Source organism: Perna viridis, chromosome 10 (genome assembly GCF_037379345.1).
Source record: "Perna viridis isolate PV_CMFRI_1.1 ecotype Kerala chromosome 10, ASM3737934v1, whole genome shotgun sequence".
NCBI classification, from domain to species: Eukaryota; Metazoa; Mollusca; class Bivalvia; order Mytilida; family Mytilidae; genus Perna; species Perna viridis.
The window spans coordinates 41,552,237-41,567,404 of NC_142454.1; the positions used below are offsets into that span (position 1 = coordinate 41,552,237).

General features: G+C 31.0%; 1 protein-coding gene across 8 annotated transcripts in view; it reads left to right on the top strand.

Moving 5' to 3' along the window:
- LOC148605826 (uncharacterized) overlaps positions 1-15,168 on the top strand; it is a 44,901-nt gene that overhangs the window by 28,022 nt on the left and 1,711 nt on the right. For 2 of the 8 annotated variants that reach the window (XM_088547923.1, XM_088547924.1), the window contains 11 exons: positions 418-530; positions 926-1,084; positions 1,998-2,054; positions 3,470-3,562; positions 6,622-6,816; positions 7,531-7,706; positions 8,586-8,686; positions 9,361-9,513; positions 11,502-11,564; positions 13,149-13,187; positions 14,734-14,871. In XM_088547923.1, the coding sequence (XP_088404049.1) occupies positions 418-530; positions 926-1,084; positions 1,998-2,054; positions 3,470-3,562; positions 6,622-6,816; positions 7,531-7,706; positions 8,586-8,686; positions 9,361-9,513; positions 11,502-11,564; positions 13,149-13,187; positions 14,734-14,871 (1,287 nt within the window). The remainder of the gene's footprint in view (positions 1-417; positions 531-925; positions 1,085-1,997; positions 2,055-3,469; positions 3,563-6,621; positions 6,817-7,530; positions 7,707-8,585; positions 8,687-9,360; positions 9,514-11,501; positions 11,565-13,148; positions 13,188-14,733; positions 14,872-15,168) is intronic. The other 6 variants (XM_088547927.1, XM_088547928.1, XM_088547925.1 and 3 more) reach the window with 5 other exon arrangements.

Consider the following 15,168-nt stretch of genomic DNA (forward strand, 5'->3'; position numbering starts at 1 on the left):
ACCAACAATAGTGCTTTAACAGTATTATAAATGTAGTGATTATTGTGATATTGTCATTAGGGTCGTAAACTGTGTCTTTTGGAGAAAAAGCCTTTATTATTTGTATAAAAAATTCCATTATACTTGTACAAGTTAAAATTATTGCGATTTTAAAACCACATTTTTCACAAAAATAAAAGTATCACATTAGTACCCTTTTTCAGATAAATTTCTGTTGTTTTCTAGTGATGATTTTGTTCCGCTTTTTAGTGGAATTCCACTATTTTAAATCCGGATTTTACTGTTATGATTCTTTTTTTTTTTACTGTATATTGACATCTGATTTTGCCAATTGCCGCTTTGTTTGTAGACCTCATAAAATCATTCCTGGTTTTCCATACTTATATGATCTCACTTCACTGACATTTTGAATTTCAGCTGTGAAAGTAGCAGATAAGATGCAGAAAGAAGTTACATTAAAAAGGAGTGAGATAGATTCACTGAAGACCAAAGTCCGTTGGCTAGAAGATAAACTTGATACTTTATCTCGGGTATGTTTGGGAAACATTAGAATTGGTTACAATATTTATTGTTTCAGAACATACTTCTAAGTGTAATGCGTGTTATTTCAAATAGATGATAAATTTTGAAAGTCAATGGAATATTTTTTTTCAGCAAGTTTCTCAATGTTCCCATAAATAAAGTTGGAAGAAGTTCTTTTTTTTAAATTACACGTTTTGTTTCTGAAATCATTAATTTTTTATAAGTCAGCAAAAAAAAAAAAAAAAAAAAAAAGAAATTCAATTTTGACAAAGCTTTAATTATTGAAAATATGGTTTAATTGGCAATGCATCTCATTATCATGTAACAACTGGAATCTACATGTACCATGTCTCATGTGCGTGATATGAAATATGTATGCCAAATTTCTTTCCCATTTCCACAGGAGCGTCACAGTTTAGAGAATGATAAAGACAGATTAAAAACAACATTAAACAAAACACTAACACACAACCAGCAGCTTTCAGTCGATCTGGAAACATCACAGGAAAAGTTGATGGAATTAAAAAGACAAGTTGGCAATCTAGAAATGTTACTTGAAAAGGTGAGTTGTCTATCTTGAACGTGAATTATCTCCCTTGATTTAGAATTTTGTTTTTCATATTATTTTTACACAGAAGTTCTTAAGTTCTTTTTCTTTTCACAGTAGTTCAGGCTTATCAATTCTGCTATATAGTGTTTCCTTATTCTGCCCAGAGGCTTTCTGTTGTTAAATGCAGCAATTTATTGTTTAAATAAATTTTACAACAGTGCTTTAAAAGAAAAAAGTATTTTGCACATTAAATATTAAGAAATCTGTTTATATGTTAAAACAAATGAACTAGCACTTTAAATTCTTAGTGCTTATAGATTTGTTGAGAATCTTTTAAAAAATATTGAACTACTTTATACGTGTACAATTTAAAAATTTAATTTTATCAAAGGATTTTGAAAATACTTTTGACAAATTTTTGTGAATTTTTAGAGCAAAAAAGTAAGTCAGTGTATTGCATGAGAATTGCAGAACTATTTTAGCATGATTCTGTTGGCTTCCTGAATTTTGTGCATGAGATTAGCCTTGGAGTGAAGTGTTTGAAAATCATAAACTAATGTTAGAATTCCTGAAAAAAAAATGAAAATTAACAAACCCAATATTGCATTTTGACCCTAGCTTAAGATACCAGTCTAGGTTACAATAACATGAATTGAGATTTTTTTTAATCCTTTTTCAATTCCCATTTGACCTTTCTAATTATTGAGAGGTCATATGTATTCTGTAGGAAGTTTTGGGAATATGTGGGAAAGAATTTCCAGTGTGTTTTATGAAACCATTTCTTTTATTCGTTTTATTCACAGCTTTTTTGGGTACAAGAATTAAAATTTTTTGAAATTTTTTTTTAAATAAAAAGAGCTTTCTTTAAAAAAAAATAAGATAAATGGCTTTTGCTCATAACTTTATGGCATATTGATATTTACAGTCGAAAAGAAATGCAGGGGACAAAGGGACTAAAAAATGTCCCACAAAATTAAAGAAGGTTTGTGTTGAAATTCATCTTTATTGTCACTCTGTGTGTAGCAGTCACTGTGTGTTTTGTGTGGTTATCTCCCTTTGATCATAGACTTGATTATCTCCCCTTTTGAATACCTTTATTCCTGAATTGATCTGTTTTTATATTATTATAATGCATAATTTCTATCTATGGCATAAAACATATTTTAGTATGACTGTAAATATAGTATATCTGATTTACTAGTTGTTTAAGTATTTGAAATGGTCAAATGTAAATTTTATAATATATTATGTAATATGAGACATACAGTTGCTGTAGACCTAGGATAAGGGAAATAACTCTTGAAACCAGTGGTATGTTTGTATCATATTCAATTTCACCAAAGCTTATCAAGCTTTCATTTGAAACAGAATGAAATCAGTCCAAGGTACTTTGATGCCTACATGAGATTGATGTAAAACGCTGAATACAAACGTTCCAATGATTCAATGATTTGTAAGAGTTGTGTCCCTTACCCTAGGTCTGCCTCCTTAAATAAAGGTTGTAGATGAACTATTACATTTTCATTTCTTAATGCACAAGTACATGTACAAATAGAGTTGAGGCTTAAACCATTGGTTGAAGTTTTCCTTTGGTGTGAAAGTTTCGAGCTATTGTATTTAAAACAAAATTATAAAACAGTTGACATCAAAACTAATCTGAAATTGTGTATTTGAATGTGAAGTATATATGTTGAATCTTATTGTATAATTTATATCACTTTCTTCTGCTTTAGTGGTTGTCTTTGTACACTGTTGTAAATTTATCAATACTATATTCACTCTTAAGGTATTATGGCTTATCACAAAGGAAGGTGGCACTGGTTTTCAGGTTTATATTATTAATTCTGAAGATTTTTGGAGGATACTGGAGTAGAAATGGGAATGAATTCAAAAGTTTGAGATACTTCTATTTCACTTAATGTGTATATATATATGTGAGATAACTCTGATATGTATAAGGTCATTGATGTACAATATTGTAATTTAAAATTTTTGTTTGTTTACTTTCATATATTTAAGGAGTGACTGTCATATTTTTTTGGTCTATGAAGAGATAATCTCAATCATGTAGTGCACTCTAAATATATGCAGGTTATTTTCAAGAGCGCACCACAGTCATTTAGGATATTTCAAATAGGACGAATTAGGAAAACAGTCAATTCTTACAATTTAATTTCAGTAGTAAAATTTAACAAGTAAATCATTTAAAAAGGATGATGACATCACATTAACATTACAAAATTTGGTCTATGAGAGGATGGACAGAAAGCTTGTTACATCAGAAATTAAATTATGTAGAATTATTTTCTCAGAATATTAGCTTCAACAAATATATAAATAACAGAGGTATTAGTCGTGTTATATTTTTTCTGTAATTGTATTGTACATATGTTTTAGGCATCAACTAGAAATGCTACATCCCAAGCTGAACTTGAACAGTATGAACAAGAGCTTGCAAGACTCAGATTAAAACATCAACTTGATTTACAGGTGAGGAAGTTTATACCATGTTTAAGGGTTTAAGGAGGAAGACATAAGGTAAGGAACACAACTCTAACAAATCATTGGAATGTTTGTATTCAGCATTTTACATCAATCTTATGTAAGCTTGATGGTAACTTGGACTGATTTTATTCTGAATTAAATGAATTAATTTCTGCCTTAAAAGACTGTATAAACAACATTCGAAAAAATAGTAGTATTGAGTTTCTACTTTGAATCCATATCTACAAGTTGGATTACCAACAATGTTTACTCTATGAAGGTCATAATTAAGAAATGATGCTCCGCCTCTCTTTTGTGTTAGAACAATATTAAGTCGTCTGGGTCCAAAAGCATAGTGTTTGGGGATATAGTTTCTTCTCTCACGTCTAGATTTTAATGTTTCCCATCCAGTTTCATGGTAGATTAGATCTATCTTGGTAAAAATAGGTTATCCAGTTACAATTCTAGCAGCTTCAAGTTGCACATTTTCTAACTTATTTGAATAAACTACACCACAGTTGTCCCACACTTCACATGCATATTCTAAAATCGGCCGTACATAAATGAGATAAAGTTTTTCTAAAGTAATCCTACAAATTTAATATTTAAGCTTTCGCATCATGATGATATGTTTTATAGTACTAGTTATGATGTTGTCAATGTGAGTATTCCATTTGCCATTTTGGCTAAATGTCACACCAAAGTGTTTATGAGAGTCAACTATTGGAATGGCTTGATTATTGAAGTTCATGTTAATATGAGGTATACTCACATTCGAGGTCATTAAGACTTCCGTCTTATCCAGAGTAAACGTCATCAACCACATTTTAGACCAAGCGTCTAGTTCAGCAAGATCATAATCTAAGATAAATTTAATACGTATAAGATCGGTTCAAGAAACTCCAAATGATGTATCATCTGCAAAAAGTCTTGTCAATGAAGTTAGCTTTTCAGATATATCGTTTATAAAAATAATTAATAATAGAAGACCTAGCACAGACCCTTGTGGAACTCCAGCTGAGACAACGCAAACAGGGGACATTGTATTTTTTTATTACAACTCTTTGTTCCCTGTTTTCAAGATAATTTTAAACCATTTTAAAAGATCACCAGTTATGCTGTATGATTTCAGTGTATGCAGTAAACCTTTATGCCACACTCTATCAAACACTTTCGAGAAGTCACAAAAGATGAAACAGCTTGTTCGCTTTTTTTCTAATCCATCAAGAACGGAGTTGTAAAGCTCTAATAATTGGTGCACTGTTGAATATCCAGGGAGGAACCCACTTTGGTATTCGTACAAAAGTTTATTTTCAAATAAGTGATTGTAGACATGTTTATGAATTATTCTCTTCATCACTTTACCCACACAGCTAATCAAAGAAATAGATCTGTAGTTCGACGGTATAGCAGTATCCACATTTTTTAAAATCGTAGTCATGTTTGGGGTCTTTCAGCTAGAGGGTAATTTGCAATGTTGAATGGATTTATTTAAATATTATCTGTAAAGGGATTGAGATTTTTAGCATCTTATGGCTTATTGTATCAGGATAGGAAGGCTTATTGGGGTTAAAAATTTTGATAACATCTATTAATTCGAAAAGTTCTATATTTATGGTAAATATTTCATTATTTGATTTTCGCTCCATGTTTGGTGAGGAATTATTTGTTTCTTTAATGTTTGGTATTGAACAAAAGTATTCATTAAAAATGATGCACTTTTCATCGTCCTTGTACACCCGTACTTGTCAGTGACTGAATACTGAGACATTTGTTAACAGGGAAGCATTGTAAGAACCTTTTTCAGATTTTAAATCATCTTCATAATTTTCCAATAAATTTTTGGATTAGAAGTATTTTCAAGAATAAAGTTATCTAGATTTTCTTCAAATTTTTTTTTCGCTGTCCTTTTCAAGTTATTAACCTTATTTCTTTGCTTCTTATATTTTTCTTTATCACCGCATCGCTTATATTTTTGAACTTTTTTCTGGATTCTATCCTGAACACATATAGCCTTCCTTATTTCACTATTGAACCAAGATTTATCTTTACCTCTTATATTTACTATTTTTGATGGAAGAGTAATCAAGGGAACCAAGGTTGTAGCGGTAATCAAAAGAATGTAATCCAGGGACAAAGACCAGACATGGAAAACAGACATACACAACAAAGAACATAAAGTAACTAAAATCATACATAAAAAGTAACAAAAGTAAATGAGCAACTCGGACTCCACTAAAAACTGGGAGCATGGACCAGGTGCACCGGTAGGGTAAGCGTCCCCTGCTTTTCTAGAAACACCCGCCGAGTTGCTCATAAAAAGTCAAGTCCGGGGTAGACAAACGAGGGAAGGAAAACTATGGCCCGTTGAATAAATCAGTTTTCATAGTGCTGTTGGATACACCATAACGATCCATGGAATGGAACACATTCTTTAATTATTGAAAGAAAAGTGTCTGTTTTTGTTCTGACAAGTTGTACATTTGTGTTAAAAGTTAAAACATTCTCTTCCTAACTGCATACATGTATGTTATTTCTGAATTTTTTCACTTCTGACAGAACAATTTGAGCCCTTCATGTATCAGAGTCATATATGGGCTGTTGCTCCATTCCTATTATCTAACATAACAGTTTTTATGAATATTGTAGAGATTTTTTTTCCAGTCGTATATTTTTTCCTGTCTTTAGATGTACTTGTAATCATAATCAAGTTACGATTTAAAAAAAAAAAGAAATAAAGAAATTTTAACGATGTTTACACATGGCTTTGATATTTTGATTTTATACGATCATACACTATGACAGTATTGTTGAAACAAGGTATTATTTGAATTTGGTATTGTTTTGGAATTTAAATAATTAGTCATAATGTCATGACTAACCCTCTTAGGAGGAGTAAATTTTATGAATATTTTTTAAAACTTTTTTCTCAAATCTCCCAAAATTTGCAATTCAAATGATACCTTGTTTTGAGGATCAATAGACAAAAAGAAAGACAAAAACAAAAAACAAAAACAAGATTTGAAAGTTATTTCCAGTTATCGTAATCTTATTTGTTTTTACAGGAAGTAATTCAGAAGAATAAAGATAAATACCCCAGTATAATATACCCTGTCCCTCCCCATTACCCCCAGGAAGAGTTCCGTGACAGCCAGTCTGAATCGAGCACTAGGGTTGCTGATCAGTCAAGTAAAGATACCCCTAACACTGCCAGGCCTTACTATCAGGAAGAAAAACCAACAAGGGTAAATATGAAAGATGTAAGCATACATTGTGTAGTGTACTGGAAACACCTTGTCTGTCCATCTGTTGTTCCATTTACATCAGGTAGTGTACTGGAAACATGTTGTCTGTCCATCTGTCATTCCATTTACATTGGATAGTATACTGGAAACACCTTGCAGTGTTCTCCCCATAATTTTTAAGTAGCACAACTGTTTACTGGCATAGCACAGCTCTTTTGGCCTTCCTCCAAAATTATAGCACAGTGCCCATAGTGCATTCTAATTAAAATTAATTACTGGTAACACATTGCGAAGAAATCATAGTGCTACAAAGTACAGCGCTCTATTCTCCTTGGGGAAACACTGCCTTGTCTGTCCATTTGTCCATATTTTATTGCAAATACTTCGGGTCTCGATTGATGAATTGATTTCAGATATAGTTTGTGTCTTTATATAGACAGGGCATACATTGTACCAGTAAGTAGTTTTGGGTGCTGTCCAATAATGACTTCCTGTTTGGTTGGACCTTGCCATTTTTCATTGTATGGAATGATAATTTTCATATAGACAGATTATGTGTCTTCAATGAATGGTAAGAAATTGACCACAATGGATGCCTTGAATTGGCCCATAAAATGACAAATGCTGGTTTCCTTTGAAGATTGAAGATTTGTTTTATTCTTAAGACATTAGCTAATTCTTGTTTTCTGTTCATTGAGTTGTATATTTGAAATTGTATGATCTTTTCAGGACACAGATGACTATAGAGCATTTGGTAATGAACTGAAATCTCTGCTGTCTGAGATGAGGGAACTAGTACATGAGAAGAAACAAGGAACCAGTTATGCCCAGAAAGCCTCACTACACAGACGATCCAGACCTCCCCAGCAGTCTAATATCAACTTTAATAGTAGAAAAATAGACAGGTAGGTTTCTGGATGCTGCTGCTTCTTGGGCTGTAGAAATATAGATTTCCTCTCAGTTTGGACATGTCAAATTACTTTAAGTTTTCTATTGGCATATTTCACAGAAAGGTACGAGGTTTGCACTCCATCCATCTGTATGTATGTCTGTCTGTCTGTCGAGTAAATAAATTTTCTGCACTTTTGATGCAGTGCTTTCGAATGACAGGTTACAGATCAAGTTTTTCATTAGTTCCAGTGCTTTCTTTGTTATTGTTAACTTATGGTCCTTTGAATTTGAAAATTAATGCATAAACTCTGTTTTTTGCACTTTTTTCGTTAACAGATAATGCATTCTTTCTCTTGAACAGTTGTTTGTCTTGTAGGCCACTTTGTATTGCCATGTAATTCTTTGAAATTCAACCAGAATGCTTGATTTCAATTGAGATTAGATAGTTTGAATTATCGATATTCAACAAAGCTGTAGGGAGAATGTCAAAATCATAATTTTTACTATCAAGAGTGCAGATAGATTTTGATGAAGATTAGGCTGAAAAGATATTGTTTTTCCCATGGCATTTAAAAAAAACTAAAATAATATGAAACTGCTAGTGAAAATTTAATCACTACCTTGGGAATAAAAATGCTTAACATCTTGGAATGTAAATAATTATGCCAAAAAATACTTAACACCTTGGAATGTGAATAATTATGCCAAAAAATACTTAGCACCTTGGAATGAACATAGTTTGTATTCTTTGTAGAATTAATCATTAAAGGTTACAACATTTTTTGTTTGTTATGACATAGCAAAACTTTAAAGATAATGATGTATATGCCCTAGCTCGTAAATGTCAGTGAACAGACAGATTTAGCTTTAATCTTTTTCTTTTGATCTTGTAGTATGTCTTCAGACACAGAATATCATTCAGATGCTGAGGTTGATATGAGTTGTAATAGATCAAGGTCAAGGAATCATGATTACTCAGTTTATACCTACAGAGGTAAGTGTGATGTAAATGTCAAGGTCAAGGAATCATGATTACTCAGTTTATACCTACAGAGGTAAGTATGATGTAAATGTCAAGGTCAGGGAATCATGATTACACAGTTTATACCTTTGGAGGTAAGTGTGAAATTATGATAGGTCAAGGTCAAGGATTCATGATTACACAGCTTATACCTACAGTGATAAGTGTGATGTAAATGTCAAGGTCAAGAAGTCATTATTACTCAGTTTATACCTACAGAGGTAGGTGTGATATTAAAATAGGTCAAGGTCAAGGAATCATGATTGCACAGTTTATACCTACAAGGATAGTGTAATATCTGTGTATCTTAATGTCGACCGTAGACTTAGAAATTCATTGTTCACCCTGTTTTTAAAAACAAGGTTAAGCTTCTCTTTAAGGACTGACTGTGTTTTGACTGTTTTTGAGTTAAGTGTCCAAAAGGTCAGGTAAAAGTTCGAACTCTTTGGAATCATGTATATTCTTGTTTTATTGTTGTGTAGAGTTCAAAATTCACTGAAAATATAACCAACCGTAAACTCATACTCATACTCATACATTTTTTGCTGTAAAAATATATTTAAATTTCCTAGATTGAAGTTAGTACATTCTAATGATTAAGGAACCTAGAAGTTTCACATGACAACATTCATTATCCCTTTTAACAGACAACAGATCCAAGTCCACATCCCCAAGGAACAGACATAGAAGAAGTAACAGTGAAGAGTTATCTCTCTTGTTTAAAAATCAGGGTACTAAAGATCATCACAAGAAACCCAACTTATCCCATGGGTCTGCCCACATCGACAGCTATACCTCAGGTAAGAATATTTTTATTGCATATTCTTTTAGAATTCTCTTTATGAATCTATATCATGTAGTTATTGTAATGGAACAATAAAATTTTAGCTGCATATTACAGCAAGTGAAATGATTAACTTCATGAGATAGAGTGTCATGCCCTGATTGAATAACCTGATGGTTACCTGGACCATTAACAAGGAGACTTAAACTTTCTATAGTCATTTTAATCTATGTCTGATAGTTTAAATATCCTTGTCAGTTATCCAGAAAACTACGTAAAGCAATTCATCAGTTGGGAAAAAAATGAATATCAGCTTTATTCACTGAACATCGTTATTGTATGTGCTGTAATGGTAGATTTCAGTTCTGGTAGATCAGTATTTAACATTAATGGCAAACATGTACATGTATGTTTACTTAGTTGAAAACTTTAAATGCACCATTCACTGAAGCGATTATTGTTGCAATCATCATATTAAGCAGGCAGCATATAGATTTCAGCGGTACTTGAATAAAAATACTGATAGTTTTCTCTATAGGAGAAAGAGCTTTCTGGATTTCTCATGTTATACATATAGTATGATTTATTACACTACACTGCAGGGTGTTTTTTTAGTTTTAGAAAATAATTAAGCTATTGCATAAAATATGGAAATATTGTCAGGAATATCATATTGCATGAGCAAAGCCTGAGAGTGCCAAATATATTCTATGATTGATAATATTCCCTATTATGTATGCAATAACACTTCATTTGTATTGTAAAACCATAAATATTTTGTTTAAGTCTCATTTTTATCTTTTGATGATGTTATGAATTAGAAGCTAAATTTGCAATTGGGCAGTATTCAGTTTTATTCAACCTTTACTTTTGGTTGTTTCTGTGGTAAAAGTTTTGATGCTCAACAATAGACATACATATTGTAATGAAATAATTGACTGGATATTGTATTGCCACTTCCACCATAGACAGTGAAAACAGCAAAAGATATTTTGCCTGCAGTGTAGTTCTATTGTCTTAAAGACTGCCTTACTGGACAAAAACAGGATGTTTACTGTGGATGAACTTTTTCTAGTGGGGTATTAATATTTGTGTGATTTATCTGTGAAACTTAATTTTTATCTGGAGCAGAATGTTTAAGAATGTTTAATGCAAACTAATTTAATGTAAAAAAAAAAAAGACAAAAAAATCCCAAATGTTCAGAATACAAGAACTGATAAATTATTAATAACCACAAATTCTTTCCCACTGTGAATAAAAGTATCTTCACACTGCAACATAGAATGAAAACTTAGTACTTCTCTGTCTAAGAATCAGGCATAATGTGTATTAGGTGTGGCAGCCCCAGAGATTTTAATGCATTATCCAAGCATTTATACCTCATAAGTAACCTGCATAAATAACCATCATATTGTTTGCTAAGTTTGCCTATTTAAGGTTTTAATGGATTTCTCTATGTATGATATATACATGATATACTTCAGGCAAAAAAAAAAACACAAACAGAGAAAAATGATGGGTCACCAATTGCCTGAGTTTTAGACAGACCCATACTTATTATGAAAGAAAGTACTATATAATATATGTAGAAGCAAAACTTGCAGTTCTTGAATGGTGTAAATTACCTGTTCACACTATGCAATTTGTTCATTAAATTTTAAAGTGATGAATTTCAGTTTAACCATGTGAAGTTAACTATTTTTTTAATTTTTGGGTTAGAACAGGACATCAATAAAATTGTTCCCTGAAATGATAATTTGGTGACTTTGGGAAATTTAATCATTCAAGAAGTGTAACTTTTCCTAGTATTCTTTATAGGAATTCATCAGAAAAAATAAAGCAAGAAATACTATTTTTACTTGTTTCCTGATTAAAAGTGTCAGGAATTTTCTTATAAAATTCTTGCCAAAATTTGTATCATAAAAATTCAACTTTTGGTAGCTAATCTTTTGTGTAATTTATCCAAACACTCTACGATTTGTTTTTGTTAATGTCCAATCTAGATGCTATAACAGATTCTCGGAATGAGTCTGATATGTCAGAACAAACTGACTGTCAGTTTCAAGGTAGGCAGTTGCACGATACCAGTATAATGCTTGACGTGTTTAACTTGATGTGTCTAAGTAGAGCATGACTGTTAAACCTATTCGGTTTTATGTATTGGAATTATTGAGAGAAAAGATGTTTTTTTATCGTTCTGGTGTTTTTTCACTGTAATTGCTCTTATTTTTGCATTACGGTAAATTTATGTTGATGAATTTCTTGAACAGAAATTAATTGCAAAAATAAATATGCATGAATATGCATGTTAAGGGCATATCTTAATTATGTAAATAATTTTTGTTGCCGTTGGATATCAAAGTCCAGTTTTGTGGGATCTCACTGTTTTTTTCACTATATAATATATGCAACAACCTAGCACCACAACATTTAAAATTTCATGTGTTTTCCTTTATTTTGATATGGTAATAAACATAATGTGGTGCTTTAAAATATGACAACCATCATGGGAACAGTTATTCATATCATCATGCTCTAGTTAGACAATGTATGCTTCAACCGTGTGTGTTTTAAAATTTATATTCCATTGCTATTAATTTATGTATACCTGTAGTTAAATCTGAAATGTACACTAGTAGAAAGTAGTATTATCAATAAGAAACATTTTTATAGTTTAGTTTTATTGTTTTCTTATGTCTGGGTTGGCAGTTGGTATCTTTTCCTCTCGGGCAATAGCCATAAGGTCAAAAATTGTATCATTCCTTTCTTCATTTTGACACATTTTATTAGTTACTTTTTACCTTTGAAATCAGACATGATTTTTTTCCTGTTTTTTAGCGGAATTTCGCTATTTCAAATCCAAATTTTACCATTACGATCCCTTTTTTAACTATATATTTACTTTCGATTTTGCGAATTTCCGTTTGGTAGACCTTGTAAAGTTATGTCTGTGAAATATTTTTCTACTTACTTACTATTCATATTTATATTCTACTGCATTTATTTAAAAAAATAATTCAATGACAACAAAATGAATACTGAGACTTGTGCTTAGACCTTAATATTCTAATCCTAGCTCAAGCAAAGTATTACTGCTTCTTTAATATTTGAATGCTTGATTGAATAAATACAAATTTAACAGTTAACTTGATATGAACTGTAAAGTTCATTTATCTGAAGAATTTTTGATAACTGTTTTTTTTTTTATACATTAATAATATATTTTTTTGAAATTGATGCTTTGTGGGTAGCATTGACAGGTCATGGGGTCAGGGTGGGGTTCTGTGATGGTTTGAATCGTTCTTTTGTTTAAAAAAGATATTATATATATTTCATGCATTCTTTTGGGCAAAACTTCTCCAATATTATAGCCTACCTTAACTCCCATTTTCTAGAAACCAGAAAACCTCTATGAATGGATCAACATTTTTTTTTAAAACTTTGTTCACTTGTTAATTACCATAATTACCAGCAAATTCCAAAATATGTTTTTTATTAGTGAGGCCATTTTAAAAGTTTTGTCATCCCTTTTTTTTCCACCATTACTTGCAGGGTTTCATTTAATGTTCTATTTATACCATATTTTTGTAAAATACCTCAGGTTAAGATTTTACAATGACATTGAAGGCAACTCTTATTTTCTGAACCAGATAAATGGGAGAAAAGAGGAAAGGTTAACATAGATTATGGTAAATATTTTTTTTTAAGCCAGTGATGATTATAAGGTTGGAAGTTGAAACCTTGTGTTGTTTATTGTTGTTTATTGTTTATTTTTGGTGTATTTTATGAAGAGGCTATTCGTGTAAAAATCAGACAGGTTCTATCATATGGATGGCACTTGGTAAATTTTATCCCACTGAATTTTTTGTTCCAGTGTAATGCTTATATCATATGTATTTCAAATAGTAAAAAGTTTTTTTTAAATTGACAATGGATGGCTCAGAAATTGACTTAAAAATTCACTTAAAATGCAACCAAATTTTACTCAAATTAAAGTTATCTCTCCTTTTTTGATGAATTTTAATGCTTGCTATGTAATGTATATCTCTTTAACCGTTATAATTAATCAAAAACCAACTTTCAACTTCGAGAATGGATGCATTTGTGATAAGAAATAGGTGAAAAATTTTTGAAAACATAATTTGTCATATGCCACCCACTACCTGGATTTTGCATGGACTCCCATTGTATTTAAGTACAGTCTCTATAAAGTTCAGACTGCATACGATACAGGTGATTAGTATTGTAGAAAAATCCACTGAACTAATAATGCTTGTTTCAGGCTACATTTGCTGTATTGTTACACAACCATAATCCTTTCTGTATACTGATCTGTATTTTTGAGAAAAATATACATCCATCTTTTATTAGAATCAATCAGATCAAGAACTATAATCTTACAAAGTGCCGATCGTACACAATCTACTGGTATACAATTGTTATGTTGAAAGTGTTACAAGCAAATGTTAAACTATGACTGATGTTGTGATCTGTAACTGTTTAGTGTTTCTGAATTTATAAATAAAAATAAACTTAGTGGGTTTTTAGCATGCATGAATCATCTCCTGTCTGATTTTTATAAAGCCTGCTACTTAAACCTTAATGAGTTGAAAGGTATGATTTGAATTAATAATCATTTGTACAATTGATTTACACAAGTGTATAAAGTTTAATGTAAAGACATGTCTTTCTTATGAAAATAGCTGTTTTTATTTGATGACTTAACGATGTTTAATCTTAAGGTTGAATAAAGCATATTTATATCTTTTACTCAGCGAGAAATATAATAAGTTCTTGTGATGTTGGTGTAAGAATAAATCTAAGGCAAAAATAAATGAATAATGTATTCCCTATTTTACCTCCAAATATTTAAGTAGGTAAAACATGGGTCCATTTCACAAAAAGTCGTAAGTGTAAAGTTGATTGCAAGTAATGGTGTCACAACCTAAAATAGCATTGTGACGTCATAATTTATGAACAATTTCACTTACAACTGTTTGTGAAACCAACACCATGTTATTTACAAAAATATTTCTTTATTTTGTTGTTTTGAGATGAAGTAATTGTAAAAAAATCGAAATTTTAAAAAATTTCAATTGACATTAAACTGTTTATGGTAGGCTTTAAGGGAAGTAGGGTTAGGTAACCAGAAACACACAATTTATTCATTTATAAGAGAAAGGCAGGATGTTTTTTTACATAGACAGGGGTTAAAATCATTTCAATTTTTTTTAGCAGCTGTGCCTTTATCACATCCTTCAAGAGAGAGACCAACCAAACTTTTACCAAACACTCAGGAACTTTGTAAACGCCTGGAAGAAAAGATAGAATCATTAACCAAGATGGGAGGAACTCTACAGAAAGAAAATAAAGGTATGTTGTCAACCTTGTGTTTTTAGAAAAAAAATGGATGCCCTATGTTCCTTGTATTCAAAATACTCCCATGAGTCACTCAGTATGGAAACAAAGTTTTTACTATTACTCAAATGAAGACAAAACATACAAATAAAATGTTATTTTCTAATTTCTGGAAGTCTATTAATTTTTACTGTTCTCAGTTTTCTCAGATTCTTTTGAATGAACCTGCAGGTGTCAATTAATCTCAGTTTTTTTTTATTAGCATTACTTACTGTAGAAAAAAGCCAACATTTTGTTGATACTTTTTTCAGC